This window comes from Vicugna pacos, chromosome 8 (genome assembly GCF_048564905.1).
Source record: "Vicugna pacos chromosome 8, VicPac4, whole genome shotgun sequence".
Lineage (NCBI taxonomy): Eukaryota > Metazoa > Chordata > Mammalia > Artiodactyla > Camelidae > Vicugna > Vicugna pacos.
The window spans coordinates 48,943,319-48,965,582 of NC_132994.1; the positions used below are offsets into that span (position 1 = coordinate 48,943,319).

The 22,264-nt window shown below is 33.6% G+C and overlaps 1 protein-coding gene across 1 annotated transcript in view; it reads left to right on the forward strand.

The window, feature by feature from the left end:
* Positions 1–22,264, forward strand: part of LAMA2 (laminin subunit alpha 2) — a 518,385-nt gene that overhangs the window by 191,361 nt on the left and 304,760 nt on the right. Inside the window, exons 5-10 of the mRNA XM_072965855.1 lie at positions 3,640–3,819; positions 6,777–6,866; positions 8,288–8,405; positions 13,385–13,563; positions 19,839–19,938; positions 21,153–21,313. Coding sequence (XP_072821956.1) covers positions 3,640–3,819; positions 6,777–6,866; positions 8,288–8,405; positions 13,385–13,563; positions 19,839–19,938; positions 21,153–21,313 — 828 coding nt within the window. The remainder of the gene's footprint in view (positions 1–3,639; positions 3,820–6,776; positions 6,867–8,287; positions 8,406–13,384; positions 13,564–19,838; positions 19,939–21,152; positions 21,314–22,264) is intronic.

A 22,264-nucleotide genomic window follows, 5' to 3' on the forward strand; every position in this document is an offset into this window, starting at 1 on the left:
ACTTAGAGACTGATAAATCAAAGGGGACTTTAAAATATTCTGAGAGCGATTCAAGTTGTCAACTCCATTTCCACTACTGATTTCAAAGTTTCTTATTCTTATTAATGATCCTTAAGTTACTTTCATCCTCCCATCCATCCATTCACTCAATAAACTTGTATTGCTATGAGGGCATTAGGAGTATGCTGTTTCAGTAATCTAAAGCAGATGTAGCAATATAAATAGAAAAACATAATAAGAAGGGACCATTATCCGTACTAGAGATTTGATTATTTGCTGTATAAACCATCTTTAAACTATATTCTTATCATCAAAGTAAAAATGCCATAGAGGCATCAAGATCTTCTCTATCTACAAGGGAAAGATGATTTATATAGTATGCTTACACTAATAAAAAATAATTATTTGGATGGATAGAGTGTAATATTGGTTTAGTCATTTGGTCATAAAAAGAGATCAATCTCATGAGGTTTTTTTTTTTTTTCCTGTTTATCTGTGAAAACTAATTTCAAAGAAGAGTGTAATTGTAAAATCTAAAAAAAAAAACGGCTGTTAATCAGGCTGATATTTTCATTTGGAATAAATTCGTTTGACAGCATGAACATATATCCACCAACATGTCTGTAACGGAAATCATTTCAGAAGACACTAGACTGCCCCAGACTTCCCACGGCCTCACAGCAAGGCAGTGCTGGTCTTGAGGACTGATACTTTTCTTCTTTTTGAAGATAGACAACCTCCAGTTGTCACTCCACAGGAAATCAGGAAGTATGCTAAACTATCCAGTGAATTTGGAATTACACAGCAAAGTGCCAGTGGAAATATCCTATCCAATATTATGACTTATCTTGAAGGAGAGTTAAAAAAAAAAGAAGAAAAGAAATAAGAAAAATGAGGAAGTAAGCTGCACACAACATGTCCAAACAGCTGTCTGGTTTTCTATCTCAGAAACAACTTGGGACTAACTATACTCACAAGATCTCTTGGCGGAGTAGCTTGATGAAAATACCAAAGCTGTGAGGAGAAGGGCTCTTTTGCTGAATCCTTTCTGCAGCTATCATATGGTTTATTAACCTAAATGAGAACGTGTACACCATTTTTTTTAAAGTTCCAGTATGTTTTTGTGAGACACTTACTGATTCCGTGTATAGCACAAATACAGTTCACAGAACATTGACTCCAGACAAACCTTAATGATTTTCAGAAACTTGAATCCTAGACATGGAGTCATTTTCTCTTTTTGAATAGCATTTTTAGGAGCAGTCAAGGAAGAGCTTGATAAAACTGAAATTTAAGCATGAATTCAGGGCACTGATGATTTTGGGATGCCCAAATTAATCTCTAAGGGGAATTAATTTTAATTGCTTCATGCAGCTATGAATTAATTTTTAAACATTTAATTGAAACCTTCTTAAGTAATAGAGAAAACTTGATTTTAAACACATTTCTTGCTCAACTGCTAGATGCCATAACTATAGAATATACATCTACTTTACTCTTTTAGAATATTCTGATTTGACGGGAGATAGTATTTTGAGATTCAGTGTTTTAGGAGACCTTGTATTTTTTCATCCTCAAGTGTTGATTAAGTGAATTTATTCTACTAAGTATCCAAGGAAGACTCGATTAGCTGGGAAATTTCATATTTTTATCATGAAGCATTTTGAATCAATTCTTTGTGACATCAGAATTAGTTTCTCATCTCGGAATTTGCTATATTTATTTCTCTAGTGACTCAGTAGTTTATTGGCAGTCAGTTTGTAAAATGCGCTTGGTGATTATCTAAATGCAGGATGTTAGGAATGGAAACACATATTGCCTCTCCTGTCAAAAAGCACAATTAACACACATGATATATCATCTTGCAAAAGTGGATGAAAATTCCAGTGGGTGACCTCAAGTCACAGTTTCCAGTGCACTTATAGACTGTCATGTTCCTGCATAGCTTCCAGCCCAGTACAGGACTCCTTTCTTTTATTCCTAACTCCCTAGCCTCCTGTGCGTGTGTATACGTGCTTGTATGTGCGTGGATGTGTTCAGTCAAAAACCTACCACCCAATTCCAATTTCTTCAACAAATTTAATTTGATTTAACTTATTGCATAGGTAAAGCTGCATTCGCAAAGTACAAAATAGTGAAAGTACTTCTTCCTATCAGTATATTGAGTTTCCTCATTCTTTTTTATGGCACACATAATTCACCATATAGATATATAATTTATTTAACCAGTCATATACTGATGAACGTTAGATTGTTTCCAGTCTTTTGCTATTACAAGAAAAATGCTGTAGGAATTATATATTTTTATATATCACTAATACATATTAATTAATGATATATGTAACATCGGTGGATAATTTCCCAGAAGCAGAATTTCTAAGTAAAAAATTCTATGCATTTGTAATTTTGATAGTTATCGCTAAATTCACCTTCAGAAGGGTCTGAGCCACTTGACACTCAATGCCTGTCCTAAGTGTATGAGAATTCCTGTACCCTCTCAATCTTGCCATTGGGGAGTATTATCAATATTTTGGGGTTCTGACAACTTGAAAAAATGGAAAAAGGATTTTTAGAGTGGTTTTAATGAACAGTTCTCTTATGAGTGACGTTCTCTATCTTGAAAGTTTAACAGCCATTTTATTTTCCTTTCTTCGAATAGTCCTCTTATATCTTTTGTCTGTTTTTGTGTTTTGTTGGTATTTTTTTCTTGATTTATAGGAGTTCTTCAGGCATTAGAAAAATAATTCCTTTGTCTGTGATAGAAGTACTTCTTATTTTATTTAATGGTTTATCCCTCATTAGAAATCTCTGCTCTCATGAAATCCCTGTGAGAGCATGTGGGTATCATGCACCTTAAGAGGGTAGGTCCTTGACCATTTTCCCATTTTTTACATGGGAAATGATATGATTAGCTTTGATTTATTCTGATGTCAATTGTGCTAAATTATTTTCCTGAAAAATTTACCATTCCATCTTAGGTTTTAATGTATTTCCGTAGAGTTGATTTTTCATAGAATGTGTTATAGCCTTGGTAAATTTTTGCCTTCTTGATCTATAAATTACTATAAAAACAACAACAACAACAACAAAACCCCACAACGTATTGAAATTTCTCACTGTGATTAGAGATTTGTGTAGTTTTTCTTGTAATGTGTCAATTTTTGCTCTCTATATTTTAAACCTATATATTTAGATACTTTCAAGTATCTAAAATTCCTGATGGTTTCTTGCTTTTGTCTGATATTTTGTAACTTTTTAAAACCAAGTTTTCTGGTTTCCCATGATATACCAGAGTCTTAAATACTTTTAGGGGACAATAATTTTCAGAAAAGAAAGATTGATTTAAGAATTTATGGTAATCCTTGGAAGGTCAAGTAGATGCAATGCCTTGGAACAGAGAAATATGGGGAATTGCAGTGTATAGAGCATGTCTAAAATATAAACAATAAAATGTATTAAAACATTCATAAAATTCCTCAGCTACTCTCCTCTATTCCAGTAAAGTACTTACTTGCCTGTATCTGCCTGACTCACTGGATGAAGGGGAGCTTAACTTTATTTTTCTAAGAAAAATCAAACAAAATCAGGTATTTAATTTTTGGTACCCTTAATTCTTAAATTATTTCCCGCACTGCGTAGATTCACATCTCTCTGATCAATGGGAGACCGAGTGCTGATGATCCTTCTCCTGAACTGCTCGAGTTTACCTCCGCTCGCTATATTCGCCTGAGACTTCAGAGGATCCGCACCTTGAATGCCGATTTGATGATGTTTGCTCACAAAGACCCGAGAGAAATTGACCCCATTGTCACACGAAGAGTAAGTTATGATGAATCATATTGGAGCCTGTGAATGATCTTGCACTTTTCATTTTAATTATCTGTTAAATAGTTTTAAAAGGTATTTTTCAGTGATTTATAGGAGTGATTTTTATCAAAGACTTTAAAATTCCAGAGACTTTCCTTTGCTTAAATCCCAGCTCTGCTATTTATTAGATGTGAAACATTTATCTAACTTTTTAACATTTCAAAACTCTAATTTCCTCTTTGATAAAATGAAGATCATAATGCCTAGTTCATAATCTTATTTTTGAGCACTAAATTCATTTTTTGATACTTTGAGTGATCTGTGCTACTATTATAATTGGGTTTGGGAAGTTGCTACAGGAAGTGCATGGTCTTTGAAACATTTATGGTTGCAACCCACACTCCAAAATACATTTTATATCATGAACTCAGTACACACACATACACACGCACACATCATATCACATCACATCACATCACAATATGTCTTAAACTTTAATGAAAGTAGAATCAGCTGGTGATGTTGTGGAAATGCAAATTCAGATTCAGTAGGTCTAGGACAAAGTTGAGAAACTGCAGATCTAAATTCCCAGGTGGTATTGATGTCACTGGTTTGTGGACCAATTTGTCTAATCAAATCATTTTGTTTTATGCTTCATTAATGAATCATAAGGCATAGTTCAAAAAAGCCCTGCTGTAAGAAAAAAGGTGATTCTATATACTATTTTATTTTACTTTATGAACTGAATATCAGAGAAAAAGTTATAGCTTCCTTTCGACAGATCCTTGATAGCAGAAGCTAACGGAGGTGTTGTTTTCCAATGTTAAACAGGGATTTGAGAGATTATGACATAGACGATCAGCCCAGGGTGCTGTGAGTGATAATCGTGCTTCCTCCTAGCCGTGCCGCACCCGTCACTGGTTTATGTCATCTCCCTTATGTACTGCTACGCAGCCAAGACATCATTACCAGGAGAGTCAGTTCAGCTATAAATCCATAAAGCAAATATGCTAACAGAATATCTGCCTGTATGACTAGGGGAGGAGGTGAAAAGAGGATTGTGGGGAGGAACTGAGATTATGAGACAAAACACTGTTCTAGAATGACCCTACTAAGGTTAGACCATTGCCACCAATTGTCAAATTGCTGACCTGCAGGCTGAATATTGAAGGACAGCGCTTTTCACAATTCCTGAGTACCCCTCACACATTTTCTCTTCTCATTACTTAACCTACTCACACCTAACCTCTCCATCATTACAAAATAACTTTTGTTTAATTATCCCCATGCAACACATGTTAGATGTTTTAGTGCTCTGTATTTTCCAAAACTGAAATAATTTGACCTTGACATAAATGTTTCAGTGTATTGTAAATTGTCTTATGCAAAAGTAGTCATTATTTTACAGCAAATCTAGATTCTTCACTTGTTAAAAAATAACTTTTAATTATAATGTTGGCATGGCTTAAAAATATACACCAAGGAAGACCAAATAATTTTGAAGTGAAATTTAATCTTTCTTGACAGTATATCTATCAAAGAAAAAAATCAATGAAAATAAATGTATTCTTTTTTTCATCTTTTGCAGAAGCCAGAGACGGGGTTGGGATGCACATCTATTATTTATAACTTCATTGTACATGAGCCTTCAAAATAGTGCAGTGAAATTCAACATATAAATATGATTTTTGAAAGTATTCAAGTTCAGTAAACACTACATGTAAATTTAAATATATAAAAATAAGATATTGAATTTTAGCTCCACTTTGTGACTCATAAATGAAGCATTACACATTTGTATTTAAAACAAATTTCCCAATTGTAAAAGCATCTGAAAAACTACTGTATCAGCTTTCTGAACTATTATCCCTATTTGTATCTGTATTATTAGGTGATGAAGTTAGTGAAAAGCACACTTTTATGTTACCTAAACTTCCTAGCAAGTTACATTAGTGTGAGGTCTAAGTATATCAAGTAAGATAAAGTAACAAAAATATTATAAAAGAGACTATATGTAAATAACAAAAACATACGAAAAGAAAAGAAAGAAGTAAATGGAAAAAGGGAATTTGTAGTCAGGGAATTCAGATTTGTGTCCATCTACTTATTTTTGCTAATTTTTTTTATTGTTGTTGTTGTTTTGTTTTTTTAGTGTAAGTAATTGGAATAATAGAGCTATCTTCCATTGAGATGGTTATTTGGATTCCAAAAGATAATGTAAAATATTTGCACAACTATAAAATGTTATATACAAATTAATTGAAATTTAAAAATAGTCCAGTTTTGTAATTACAAATAATCTTTTCAAACTCACCAGATAGTTGAGAGTAATTAGAAACATAGCCCTATGTTAACTCAGATAGGAAAGTAATTGCATGGATATTTTAACATAATAATGAAAAATAAGCATCTGGCACATCTAGTTTACTCTTTACATTATATTAAATCAATCTTGTAGTTAATTAGTTTTTATTTCCCTCTTCATATGGTTAAGAAATGTGTTGTTATGAGCACAAGTTCCCCTAAATTTGTTGATTCTTTCCAAATCCATCAAGTAAAACAGTGCATATGCTTCACGAATACTAAAGTTCCTCTAATGACAATTAAAGAGGCTTTCTTTCAAGAAACTCCATGAAACAACTTTTATAAAGAATTATTGTCCTTGCTCTCCTTACCCCCGACCCTGTAACAACTTGCTTTCAATAATAAGTACTCCAGCACAGACTTTGTACTGTCTGTGAGAAAGAAGTTTCTAAAATGTCCACCTAACATAAATTAGAGGCATTCTGTCCTTGGGCTGTGATTGCAATGTAAGGAGTTACTTGATATCCTTGTGAGCCTTCAGTTTTTCTGCAGTGCTTCACACTAAGGATACAAGCAGAAAGCCAAGTTTTTAACTGAATGTTCCCTTTTGTACTTTCACCTTGCAGTGGTCCTAACAGGATTTCTCTCTGGATTGCTTTTTGCAGTATTACTACTCGATCAAGGATATTTCTGTTGGAGGGATGTGCATCTGCTATGGTCATGCCAGGGCTTGTCCACTTGATCCAGTGACAAATGTATGTATATTTATAGGATACTTAGGCAAAATGAAGCTCTGAACTATAAAATGGTTCATGAGAAGCTTTGCTGACACGGACGCTGTGAATGGGTGTCAGGTCCCCACTTAGACAGTGTAACAGAAAGCCATGCCAGGGTGAAATAGAGCTGGCAGTTAGGATGATAGACTTTGAAGGCAGCCATCACAGTATTGGAAAACAGATTAGATTTTTTTTTTTCCAAAAAGGCTTCAAACGGGTCTATCTAGTCTGAAACCTCTCTAGCTATGACAGCCTGCTATATGATTTAGCTTTAGAGAATACCTGCCATCCATCAACCTGACCATTTCTTTTAAGAGTTTTCATCAGAAAAATTAATGCAAACAAATGAAAAATGTGCATGGAAGTAAATATAAGTGACTATGGAACAGGAGGCTGAGCTGGGACAGGGGCTATAAAGAGTTGGGTGGAAGAGAATATTCAAGAGAGAGTTGAAACCACCAGTTCAGAAAACACTGGAGTGGTTTTGGGTTGAATTTTTCATTAATGACAATGTATTAAGTGAACATAATATAAAAAAAGAAGATGAATGAGCATCTGTTTTACTCAGTCATAAACAAACTTGTGAGATACAAAATCATCTACTGTATAGTGTATGGAAGAAATATATTGAGTAGTAAGATCAGTGAACAATGTAGCTACCTATGTAAAGTTTTTTTTTTTTCCCTACTAAAACTGTAATACAAATGGTATTTCTCTCAAAGCTAGTTTTCTGACCAGTGCATCCTTGTGTTACTTCCTAGGGAATAGTCAAATCCCTGGCAGATTTTTCTGGGCAAGATGGTGGTGCTGCTTTCTGCAGGGCACGAGCACCATCAATCATGCGTTCTGATAAGCAATATTTCCCAAACTTTGAGAGCCCACATGATGGCCTCGAAAGGCCAGTTCCATGTAGTGAATTAAGACTGTCCTCAAAACACACACAGATAGAAGATTCAGGCTTAGGGTATTAGATTTCTGTTACATCCATGGCCCCCATCTCATGCCTAGGAATCTACTCTTTCCCCTCTTCCTACGCCAAATGTTAATGATACTTTTAAGGAAACCTTAAAGTAGATGCATCCAACTCTCAAAACCTGTAGATCTCAGGAATCACAGAGGAGGGGATTTCAGTTTTCAAGACCACCCCCTTTGGACCTCTTCTGTCTTCTGTGTCAGAGCCTGGTGATTGCAGAACCAGCCTGGACCCCCTTCTCTAAGCTTATGTTGATCAAATATACCCACTCCCCAGGCTAGCACCTCTTTCCTCCTAGATTGACAGGAGTTTTATATTTTGGTACATAGTCCCGATGTTTTCTCTTCATTCTACCTTTCAGGGAAAACCTCTCATTTATGGTTCCAAAGGATACTGAAAGTACACTTTCCCCCCATTTTTTGACTAGAAATCCCGCTGTGAATGTGAGCATAACACGTGCGGTGATAGCTGCGATCAGTGCTGTCCTGGATTCCATCAGAAACCTTGGCAAGCAGGCACTTTCCTGACCAAAACTGAATGTGAAGGTATGTTCCTGAGAAGAGAAGCCAATAACATGCAGAATACTTCCTTTTCTGGGACACAGGTGATATACACATGTGCTAATTTTAGGTGGCACCTGTTTTCAGTTTATATGTTTAACCGAAGGCAGTCGCTGGTAAGCTCTTTTACCCTCCTATTTTAGAGTTTTCAAGTTTTTTTTTTTCACTTTGACAAATACTTATCAAACACCCATGAATCTACCACTGTGTGAAGATTATGAGAAATAGGTAAAATCATAGTATACACTTACTGTCATCATGGTGAATCTGAAGCTTATAAGATCATATCTAGAGAGAGAAACATAAATAAACATTCAGCAAATCCTACCGGATATTGAGATTAGCCTCCTAAACATGTATGTTTATAAAATGGTTCTGAAACCAGTCTAGCTCCAGATCCTCTGCCTGCTCCCTTTGTAGTCCCTCTCCTAGTAAATAGCTTTTGAATACCATCATCTAATAAATGGAGGAAAAACAGAGGGGTGAGATGATACCCTACAGGTTAGAGTCAGTTTATTATCTGGAAAAAAAGGACTCTGTTTCATTCACTATACTTATTAAATGGTAGTGTTTCGGGGCAGTAGCTGGGACGAATAGGAGAGTAAAAGGTAGCGGAGAATGCAAGAAATCAAATTTGTGAAGAAAGAATATTTATTTTAATGATAAGCATTGATATCTTGAAGTATGGTTTCACATTAATAACAGTATAAAATGCTAATATTAGAAACAGTATCAGTGACAATCATTAGCATATTACTGTGCTATAGTAATTACTGGACAGTGACAACCAAGAAAAAAGCCAGTAATGAAAAATAACAAAACAACTGGCTATGCAAACATGTGCCAACAAATACTCATTTATACGTTAATATTATTGCTTTTGAAGACAACCCATGTGTCCAGTTTTTCCCAAAGGGAAATGCCCAAGAAAGGTAGCAGGTGACTTTATAGCCTAATATTGGCAACTGTCTCAACATAGTGACAGAGATGCTAGAGAAAGCCATATTTCTGGAGATCTGCTCAGGACAAGATGAGACCTAAAAACAAGTACTTGGGCTGAATTCTAAATCCAAACTAGCTATGAAGTCCGATTCAATTGAATTCAAGTATCAGTATTTTAGTGAGTCAGTCCTAACTACGTTTTTCAGTTCAGTAGGTATAATATGGCCTCCAGAACAGGTGTGGTAGACATTTTGCACTGTTATCAACTTTATATATTTATTGAATAAAATATATTTATCATGTATCATGTATCAGTCATGACAGGTCCTTAAAATTACTGAATCATAGCAGATTTTAATCATAAAATATTCCCCAACCATAAAATACATTTTCTTTTCAGTTTGATTTTGCATATACTATAGAAGTCTTGAGTCCTTTCATTTTCTGCACTTACCTTTATTGCTTTTTTATTTGTATCTGTGTGCTTGCGAGGATATTATGGTTGAGAAATCACTCATTGCTACTGAGATGTATCTGAAGGAATGGCCACCACTACCCACTGTTGTAAGGAGGGTATCAGAAGCCCAGCTTTTGTTTTCTCCATCTACCCCAACACCATTCCTGATCATCCCTCAGGGTTTCCACAGCTTCTCCCAATAAGAGCAGACATTCATTCCTAAGAGTGAATTTCAGTTAAACGACACCATGAATATTTCTTCTCAAATGTCCTTAAATTTAATTAATTTCTTTTCTGCTGTGGAATATCAGCACTCACAAGTGGGAAAAGCATTTGAGGGTAGGGATTCCTCCTGTAGACTCCAACATTCTATCACATAGTTATAATGATGTACTATTAGGTAGATCTGTAACATCGTTACCATTCTCCACTTGTGCATATGTGTTTAAACAAGGACACAGAAAGGATACATCAGACTTAGCAACAGGGATGGAAAAAGCAACATAAAAGGAGATTTCCACTTGCTGCTATATACATGTTTTAAAATAGTGGATTATAAAACAATTTTATCTTTCTTTGTGGGAAAGATGGGAAGTTATATTTCCAACTTGAAAAAAAATATGTATTTTTTAAATCCACAAATGAAAGATGGTGTCTTAACCATAAAACCTTGTATAAATATTGTGTTTTTGACAATGCATACATTCTTAAAAGCTTATATGAAAATTTTCTTTTCCAAGTTGAATTGTATTCCAGTCACCTTAGCATGTGGAAAAATCCTGTAACATGACAAATCCCTCTATGAAATGAATAACTGCCTTCAAATTCATTAGAGTTTAATTTGAATTTTCATCAGTCTAGCTTAGTTGAGGCAGATTGTATCTTCAAAGTGCAAAGAATATGTATTCCATGGCTAAGCCTGTGTTAACAGTTTCACGTGCCTTGAGCATTCTGTGAAATAGCGAACTGCTGATGACAGAATGTAACATGGCTCTTTGTGAGTAGGTACTACCCATGTCTTCTAAGGCTATAGATGAAAGCTGTGCAGGCCCAGGGCCTTTAAAAGCAGCCAGGGCAGAGGGTCCTCACCACATGGAGTGTGAGAAGGACTGCTCCTCAAGCATCAGTGTTTACCTGCATTAGCTTATGTTTATACATACTGTCAGCAATACGAGTTCTAAATAATGTGAGAATAAATTTATATTTCTCTGTGTTTCCCTCTAGCTATACTGGTAGTAGAAATCTTGACTATTTCTTGCAATATATTTTTACAACAAGACTTTTAAGAATCTTTGTGCATTGTCTTAAAGATGTAAAACTCCTTGTAATACCTAATGAAATATTTGTGACCACATATTCCCCAGAATAAGGTTGTAAAACTCTCTATTAATATAGAAAGAATACCACATCCTAAATCAAAAATCCATAGACTGGGGAAGCTATTTGCAACAAATGAGACAAGGAGATAATGCCCTTAGAGATCTTCTGTAGCAATAAGAAAAAATATATATTAAAAAACTGTTAAAAATGAGCAAAGTTTGAAACAGGCACTTCTCAGGAAAAAATATGACTTATAACCATATACAGATTATTATTACATTTATAATTAAGGAAATATTAATTGAAACAATGAAAATACTCTTTTTAACTTACTAAAGTGTTCATTCATTTGCTCAGCAAATGCTTGAATGCTTACTATGTCCAGAAACTGAATTGAAAGTGTTGATAATGAAGTGTCGGTGAGGCCATGGGAAAACAGGTTTCATCATAGCAATTGGAAGGAGAGTAGTCTGACATGGCATTTTTGGAGGGAAATTTTTCAAGTTAATTAAAATTAAAATTTAACTTATTCCTTGCCTAGAAATTGTCCTTGCAGGAATTTAACCTATAGATGTACTCGGATGGCTAGACAGGACACATTATGAGCCTTATCATTGGTACCTGGTACTACTGCTACTGACATTTATCGGGCTGAGTATTTACTGTCCCAGGCATTCTGCTAGGTAATTTGCATTCTCTCAACAACCTAAGAGTTAATGAACTAAAATGGCACTAAAACTTGAATTCTCTCCTCAAAATAACTCAGCTGGCAAATGGGAAACAGTCTATCATCAGAACCCCGACTCTGACCTCCACCTCCATTGATCTCCTAGTAGGTACTCAGTGTTATCTATAAAGAAGAAATCTGGAAACACTGTAACTGCCCATTAATAGGGACCTGATGAATACTTCCATTCAAGAAGTACTCGGTGTAACCTTAGGGAGAACATATACTATTAGATAGAGAACTATGCTATTTACTATTAGTAAAAAGAAATAGTTCAGCACAGTATGTAAATGTCCCCCTTTGTGGAATTAAAAAAAAAGATTGAGCAGTGTGCCACATACACGCATGTGCACATGCACACACTTGCAGGCGTACGCACGCACATATATGTGTGGAAATCAATACAAAGATACCTGAGAAACTCAACATCAGAAGAAGGAGATGTCACAATGTATCTTTTCCCTGGTTCCCACCCCTAAAATAAATTCCACCATTTTTCAAAGCCTTAGTTCTCCCTGGGGAAGTGATTTTTCACTTCTCTGGATTGCTGTAATGTGACATGAAAAAGAAGAGGAGAAGAGGGTAGGAAAAAAAGGAGGATGAAGAAGAGAGGAAGTGGAGGAGGAAAAATCAATTAAGAACTTATTGACAAGGCATTATGCTAATGATTTTACATGCATTTTCACATCTAATGCTTTGAAATATCCCTATCTGCTAATTACTATTGACCACTCCACATTTTATATGGAAACTGAGCCTTAGTGAAATTAAGACTTTCTCTACTTCCATGACTACTCAGTAGTGAGAGGACATGCCCTCCAAGACTGGCACAAAATAGCCAGCCACTAGGTTACTTGGCGGTTTTCATCCATCTTTTCTCTCTTACCAGGTAACTTGAAGGGACTGTGGTAGTGGTGAGCCCTGCAGACTCTGGAGCCTGACTTCAGAGTCTGACTTACAATACTGATTTGGATGAGCGACCGAGGACAGAGAGGGCTAGCTGCAGAGTTGTGCTCCAGCTTTCCACTGTGCGAAAGATTGGTGCCCTTAATACCTGCGTTATTCAAGAGTCAAATGTATATACTAAACATCGTTTTTTACCCATAAAATCTAACACAGAGATTGACATATAATAATTATTCATTACACATTACATGGATATTAATCATTCGGTGCCGTAATTCAATAATTTGTCTGTCATAGTAGGAAATTATAGGTTGAATTATATGAAATATCAGTTTTATTAGATAAAATCAGTCAAACATTGGCAATTTCATATGATTCAGCTTAATTTATGTTTCAGTTATTTCCAGTTCCATTAAAACATGTGAACTTATTAATGTATCTAATAAATCCAAATACTTCCTAGATACTTTTGTATTGATCATATGCACATATGCACATAATGTAATATAATTTTTCATATGGTATAAAAATCTCTTGTGCAATAGAAAATAATTTTTAAATATATCTGAAATCTGAATTTAATGTTTGTGAATTTATTTTTCCCTAATGCAGCCTGCAATTGTCATGGGAAAGCTGAAGAATGCTATTATGATGAAAGTGTTGCCAGAAGAAATCTGAGTTTAAATATACGTGGAAAGTACATTGGAGGGGGTGTGTGCATTAATTGTACTCAAAACACTGCTGGTATAAACTGTGAGACGTGCGTTGATGGTTTCTTCAGACCCAAAGGGGTAAAGTTTACTTTTCCTTTTATGAAGTGTTATTTTGGCTTTTTCATACAGAAATGTATTAGAGAGAAAAATAATTTTGATAGCTTTTCTAAACAGCTGGACTTCAAATTTTGAAAGGTGATGAGGAACATTTCAAAAGGAGAAACTGATATAAATCTTTGAGGATGTGATGTAAAACATTTCTATCTGTCCAGAAGTTTCCACTGTGCCTCATTCCAGTCAATCGCCACCCCCAGGCAAACTCTGTTCTGATTTTTAGAACATAAATTAGTTTTGCCTCTTAGAGAATTTCATAAAAGTGAAATCATAAAGTACATACAATTTTTAGTCTTCCTTTCACTCAATGTTAAGACTTATCCCATGTTGGCCATGTCAATCATTAGTTCTTTCTCAAAAAAAAAAATGACTGAGGGCTCCTTTGTATGAACATATCTCGAATTTTAATCTGTTTTCCTGTTGTTGGATATTTGGGTTATTTCCAGTTTTGGGTTAGTTCCTACAAAACAATTTTATATGAGTCTTTTTGTGGTCATGTTTTATTCGTCTAGTGTAAACATCTAAGAGTAGAATCCTTTATTCACAGGCTAGATATGTGTTTGCCTTTACAAGAACTGCCAACATTTTGCCAGATTAGTAATACTATTTTGCGTATTCACCAAAAGTGTATGTGAGTTCCCATCCTTCTGTACCATCTCTAATATTTGGTGCTGACTCTCTTTTGGAATTAGCTGTTCAAGAGGATGTGGGTGTAGTGGGCGTGGCAGGTGGGTATCAGGCAGTCACTAAGTCGTTCCCATCAATGCTTGGTGCTACAGCAGATCTTCTATTATGAATTTACAGCAGATCTTGTGGATTAAGTTTTCATTTTAAGTGCTTATTGACTACCCCTGAATCCCTTGTTATTCCTTTAAAGTTAATAGTATTTATACTGATACTTCCTTTTAATTCCTAAAATTGTTAATTTATGTTCTCTTTTTTATTGATCACTTATGCTAGAAGTTTACCAATTTTCTTAATCTTTTCAAACAAACTTTTGCTTTTTATTTTTTCTTTATTTATTGATTTCTGTTCTTTTATTTATTATATTATTCTTTTAACCTGTTTTGGGTTTAAATTTCTTTTCTTCAATTGTCTATCAATTTGGAAACTTAGATTATTGACTTTAAACCTTTCTCTTTTTTTTTTTTCTATTGTAAGCACTTAAATATAAATTTCCTTTTAGTGAGAATTTTAGCTGGTTCCCACGAGTTCATAAGTGCTTTACATACATTATCATCTATTTAAATAATTTTTATTTATATTGTGATTTGTTCTCTGTTGTTTAATTTCCAAATATTTGGGCTTTATTAAAATACTATCTTTTTATTGAGTTATACACTATCTTATGGTCTGAAGCATACTCTCTAAGATGCCAGACTTCAGAGGTTTCTTGAGATTTATCTTATGGCTCAGTTCATGGTCTTTCTTGGTAAACCAGCATGTGCAGTTGAGGAGAATATTTATCCTGATGTTGATAATGGCTATAAATGTGAATTTGTCAATATATGATTGTGAATTCTTACCTTTCATTTTGTCAATATTTCCTCATGTACTTAGAAGCACTGTTTTGGGGTGCATACATATTTAGAATTTTTTCTGTCTTTATATATTCTATGTCTTATAAAAATTCTGAAAATCTCTTTATCTCAGATAAAACTTTTTGTTATAAAGTCAACTTTGTCTGCTGTTAGTATGGCTGTACCAGCTTTCTTATGCATAGTATATATTTTCCCATTTTTTAGTTTCAGTCTATTTGCATTTTTATTTAAAAACAAATATAAACAGTAAAATAGCTGGGTGTTGCTTTTTTATCCTGATAATCATTGTCTTTTAAACCGCATGTTTAGTCCACACATTTAATGTAATTAAGGGGTGGTTGGGTTTGCTATTTATTTTTTTGTTCCAGTTCTTCCTTTTCTGCCTTCTTTTGTGTTAAACAAACAAATCTATTTTTTTTGGTTCCATTTTATTTGTTTACTATCTTTTTGACTATAGTCCTTTGTATTATCTTTTTAATTTTTTAGTTCATGCTATAGAGATTATAATACACCTTCTTAACTTGTCACTATCTGCTCAGAGTAACTAATATAATACTTCACTTAACATACAGTCAAAATTTTAATTAGTGTAGTTCTATCTACACCTATCTTTTGAGCTGTTATTTCCATATAAGTTTTAAGTCTCCAATACAGTGTTGTAATTTTTGTTTGAAGTCACTTTTCCTTTAAAGAAATGAAGGGGAGAAAAAGATAGTTTTACATTAACCATCTATTTACCATTTCTAGTATTTATTTATTTCTGATTAACTGGGCTCTGTCTGGTATAATTTCCCTTCTACCTGAAGAACTTCCTTTAGCTATTTTTTTATAGTACAAGAACTGCTGGTGACAAATTCTCTCAAGCTTTATTTTATCTGAAAATGTCTTTATTTTTTTCCTTACTATTGACATATATTTTCATTACAAGGAGGGAGATTTTTGTTTGTTTTTCTTTCAGTACTTTATAGATACTGTGTTTTCTGGATTTCATTTTTTCTTATGCGAAGGGAGCCATCACTTGTATTTTTGTTCTTCTACATATAACAGGTTTTTCATTCTTTGATTGATTTCGAGATGTCCTGTTTATATTTGCCATTTAGCAGCCAAACTATGTACTGGCAAACTATGGCCTCTAGATCGAATTTGGCATGACCTATATTTGTATGGCCTACAAACAAAAAAATTTTTTTTTTTACATTTGTAAGAGCTTGTTAAAAGAAAAAAGAGAAGGAGAAGAAGAAGGAGGGGAGGAGAAAAAGAGGGGAAGGGAAAAGAGAAGGAAAGAGAAGAAAAAAGAAAAACAACATTAGGAAAAAGAAGAACATAAACAAGATGAACAAGAACTTGGAGGAGGTAGCAGAGGAGAGGAGGAACTGGGAGAGAAAAAAAACAGACCTTATGTGGTTTACAAAACCAACAATTTTACTATCTGGCCTTTTGTAGAAAGTTTTCCAGTTTCAGAGTTAGACCCCATGTGTCTAAGTGTGACTTTCTTTGTGCTTATCTTCTTGGTTACTGAGCTTCTTCTAATTATAAGTTGATATTTTATACCACATTTTGGAAATTTTAGGACATTATTTCTTAAAACATTTTTTTAAAGCTTGCTATCTCTTCTCCTTTTGTGACTCCAGCTACATGGAGGTTAGGTTGCTAGACTGTGTCCTACAGGTTCCTGAGGCTGTGCTAATTAAATTTTTTTTCTTTTTTTTCTTCTTGGGATTAGATAACTTCTGTTTGTCTGTGACTAGGTATACCACGGTTTCTCCCTAGCATATCCATAATTTTTTCATTGAAATATTTTACTTTTCAGCTTTCTAGAGTTCTTGATTTTTTATTTCTCTGCTAAAATACTACATGCATATCACTCATTATAATAAATGTTACTCCCTTTATGTTCTTAAGCATGTATGGAGTACCTGTATAAGTCCTTGTCTGCTAACTTCATTACCTGGGACAACTCAAGGTCTGTTTTTATTGACTTTTTTTTTTTTTTCAGGAGCACACCTTTGTTTTTTTCCTCATGTGTAGTAATTTATGACTTACACAGGATATTGTGCATGATACAGTATAGAGACAAGATTTTGTTACCTTCCTCTGAAGATTTTTGAATTTTTTTAATTTGGTAGTCAACTTACTGACTAATCATTATGAAACTATACTTTGTTAGAGCAGATTAATAGAAAGCTCTGGGTGTTGATCTAAACTACTAACTTGGTTCATAAACTTTAATTTCAGTTTACTTTATGGTGTGTGAACTGGAAATTTCTACTCAGGCCATTCAGCTTTCTAGCTGCTGCTTTCCACAGGACTCCTTGAAATCTCCTGAATTAATGTACAATTAAGGGATCAGTTAATAATTGAGGGTTATTGATACGCAGATTTTGTTATCCTTATACAAACATGGATTTCATCTAGTGCATTTTTTCTTTCAAATCTCAGTTCCTTCCAGTTTCTGCCTGCTTTGGATTATTCTCCCAAGTCCTCAAATACTTGATTTTTATATTTTATCCAAAATTCATAATTGTTACTTGAGGGTGTGCTGGATCTGTACCAGACACTCTGTCATCATCAAAACTGGAAACTTGATCAAGTTTTTTATTAAGACAAGTTGTTAAGTGAATCTGAGCTTAGATTTTGATATTTTAACCCATAAAAATGCTTATGCTATATTGTGTGTTAAAAGATTAAAATCTTTTAAGTGCTTAATATTTGGGTAGAAGTTCATTGTGTTTTTATGAAGATAAAGAAAGAGAAATTTGTGCACTGCAAATTTTATAGCTGAAAGTTATCTCTATGATAGTCTTAAAATTATTGCCTTATAATCTAATTTTAGATTTATCTGCTAAATATGTGTATTTAAGAGTTAAAACAAATATATATGTGTATATATTACAGTGTTTACTTTGAGGACTAGTTAGTAACCTTGTTATTTTAATAAAATTCAAAATCAATTATAAAGTAGATATATGTATAGAATCTCATATTTTAAACATTTTTCTTGATCAGCACTCTGATTCAGGCAGATTTTCCCAACTACCAGAAAGAAGGATAAATTAAGAAGATTTAGTTTACTGAAGCTATCATTGGAATCATAAATCATATTTATAAGATCTAGGAATTTATCTGAAGAAGTCCCCACTACATGCCCACAGAGGGTTTGGGTTTTTTTTTTTTTTTGTCTTTTGGGGGTTTTTTGTGTGTCTTGGTGGTTTTCTCGTGGTTAGAAAGCCCTTGTCCCAATTCCACTCTCAAATTGCTACTCATACTTGAAGCCCCAGTCTAAATGTCACTTTTTCTGTGAAACATTGCTTGACTTCATTGTGTTATTATTCCCTCCTCTTTTGCCCCATAATGCTCTGCTCTGCTTATGTGTCTGTTTTATCACTTGACACATTCTATTTAATCAATATCTTTCAAGTCCTTTATTCCTGTAAGCTTCTTTAAGTCAGGAATCAGGCATTACCTATCTGTGCTTTGTAGGAAGTAAATGAATATGTCCTAAACAAATGATGATTTTTGAAACTGATCTGTGGACATAGTTGGTTGATATTCTATCAGATATGTAAATATTTCTCTCCTTATGACACTGACTTATACTAGCAAACAAGTTTTTATTTGTAAATTAAGCCTAGGTATATACATATATAAAAAATTGATTTTTATGAGGGAATTACATATATTTATATACATACATTTATATATGTATTCAGCAGTATTTCAGTATTTCCTAGGCAAATAATTTAGTTTTTTTTTGTTGTTAGCCTATTGTATCAGGAAAATATTGTATATATGCTACAGAACAGTCTAGGTTTGTTTAATTTAAATATTCTAACATTGAAAGCTTCCAGCTGTATTAAGTATTTAGTATATGTGAGGAATCTTATGAGATGCTTTATGTTATTCCTCTTAATTTTAATTTAAGAACATAACTATCGTTGCTATTAATATCCTTATATTACCAGGGAGTAAATGAGTTGCAGGAGGTCGCATAGCCAGTAAGTGTCCACACTGGGATATGAGCTTAAGGGTTCCTAATTATAGAGCCTACACTGTTTTCCCCTAGATTATGCTGCCTTCTCAGAAAATCTAATTTTTAATATAAATATTTAACATTATCTTTTTTCAAGCACCAAATATAAATTTCTGCTTAATTAATCATATCATGATCAATGTGAAAAAGTTCTTGAAAAATAAATTTGAGAAAAATTACTACTTTTGAGCTCTTTTGTAATAAAACAAAACAATGAGGAAGATTTTATTATGGAATATATATTTGTCTAATATTCTCTACATAAGTAAACTTTTTTTTGTTATGAGAATACTTTGGATATAAAAGAAAGAGATGTATAACTGAAATGAGTAGGAATTAAAAGGCTATTTGGCATTTTCTTTAAAAACTTCTGCAAAAGATAAAACATGATGAAACTTATGTGGCAAAATCTTGATAATTGTTGAATCTATATAACAAATATACAGGAATTTATTATACAATCCTCTTTATTTCTGTGTATCCACTTAGAAGAAATGAATTTTGGAAATTGCAAACATATATTAAAGAAACTTTCTTGTATTATCATTTCGCAATATAATTTATTACTGTATATTATTAAAATTAGTTTATCTTTAAATGCTTGTGGAATTGAAAAATATTAATGTTTTCATTACACTTGATTAAAAGCATTTTAATATTTTTGTTAGGTATCTCCAAATTATCCAAGACCATGCCAGCCATGCCATTGTGATCCAGTTGGTTCCTTAAATGCAGTGTGTGTCAAGGATGAAAAACATGCTCGACGAGGTAAGATTGGCCATAGAGGATCATTGTTCTGATGGAAGGACAGCTAAAGCCAAATGTGATTATTTCAGGAGAACATGTTGCAGTTGATTTCATTAGCATAATAAATGTATTCTTATATCTGTCAATATCCTCTCCAGAAAGCCATTTTTAATTCATCTCAATAATTATTTTTGTGTTTAATTATTCTTTAAAAGCAAAAAGAGTTGTTTTGCACTAGATGCACATGTATGCATATATATACACATATTTAAGTATCTATGTGTATATATATATTTTTTCTAGTCAATTACAAATCTGTGATGTATGTAATTTTTTGATGTCTTGTTATTTGTGAGATTGTTTTGTAGCCTCTGTGGTTTCTAATGTGAAATGACAGCATTGAGGGATGTGTGTGCATAATGAGAAGAGCAAACAGAGGAGATCACAGATGGAAATGTAGTCAATAGTGTAAAAAGTAAGCAGTGTGCATAAAGGACCACAAAAGATAGTAGTCATGAGTTAACGAATGGAGGATGGCTGACTTTAAGCCAAATACTTTATTTGAGGATTGAAATTCATAATGAAATCCAAACATTAAGAAATCAAATGCCAAAATAACTCCTTGATGTAAAACATTTAGTAGCTACTTTCAGGAAAGTTGCTTGCCAAAGTTAAGTAGGAAATTCATAGAATATATCTGAAACTGTTTCATTATATTTTTAAGAGGGGATTCTTCTCGTCTTTGGAAAGACTAAAATAAATCATGGCTACAATACAGGCTTTTCCCCCACCGCCCCAAAGACTTTTGAGTTAAAAGACTGGTAATGTTTCTTTGGCACAGTTTAGCTTACCTGATTTCTTCACAAAACTATAGGATTATCTATTTAAGCCTTAGTCTTAAATCTTAAAAGATTTAAAAAATGATAGTTTTAACACTAAGATGGTGAATTATTGATGTCATTTTTCATTTTGTGGTCCCTTATCTTTTTATGATATCAACTAAATCATATTATTTTTAGTAGTATGATTTAACTTCCTCCTCGAGTTTAAAATGGTATTTTGTTGTTGAAAAGGGATAAAAAATAGAAAAGTGGAAATACAAGTATATAATGTAATGGTGATTCAGCAACAATACAGCATATTTTTACTCCCAAAGTAGTTTCCCATCTTGTGATAGTCAAAGGGGGTTTATGAGTCAGTTAGAAAATATTGATACATGTCTCATCTTCCATTAGGTCTGGCGCCTGGGTCCTGCCATTGCAAACCTGGCTTCAGAGGGGTGAGCTGTGATCGGTGTGCCAGGGGCTACACTGGCTACCCAGACTGCAAACCTTGTAACTGTAGTGGTGCAGGAAGCACCAATGAGGACCCTTGTTTTGGACCCTGTAACTGCAAGGTACGTTGTTTATTCCAGTAATGTCTCACTTGTAAGACCAAAGGTCATTTCCCTTGACTTCTCTCTTATATCTGCTGGCATTAAGCAATTGGAATAACTTTTGTAAATGTCCACTCTCTATTCTATTTGTGGCACACCTATAAGTGTCTTTAGAGCCAGGTTTATGGCAACAAGACACATGCCATTTGTTTAAAAACTTACAAATACACAGAAGATATGTGACCTTAAAAATGTGTTATTTTGTAACAAAAACACTTTTCCCCCATTACCTTTCTAGTCTGTTAATTTAAAAATATACAACACTAAAACTCGCAACCCTTTGAAACAAGTATACTCTCAAATCTACTTTACCTTTGTATCTAATCCTGAAAATAATTGTCAAGGGTTTTTTCTAGATTTTTAAATAATCTTCTGAAGTTTGAACCCAGATAGATCTGAAAATACCATGTTCAAACTCCTCTGTTTAATTACCAAATATGTGAGAAACCCTGGCAGAATTGATTAAATGCTCAATATTTCTTCCCACTACTTTCAGAAATGCAACTTTATTTCTTGTATACACTCAAATAATAGCTCATCATGTTAGCACCAAGGGATGCATTACACCTGCAGCTTATATACGTTGAGGAAACAGAGAGGCAAGCACAAGTCTAAAATGACAAAACTGATTTCCTCTAGCTATAGTAATTAGTTCCAAAATGTTCACATCAGACAGTATTAGCTACATTAGCTGAGAGAATAACACTCCACTGAAAAAGTTAGTGTTCCATACTGATGTAAAAATGAATGTTACTTCTTTTTTTCCTTTGTTCTCAATCATAGATGAAACCTTATTAAGAATCTTTCCTTTATTAATGCATTAGTCTTATCTAGGCAGCTATAAATCATGTGCTTACAGTTGTTATATGGATGTGCACGTGTATACAAACATTCAACCATAAAATAAGAAGT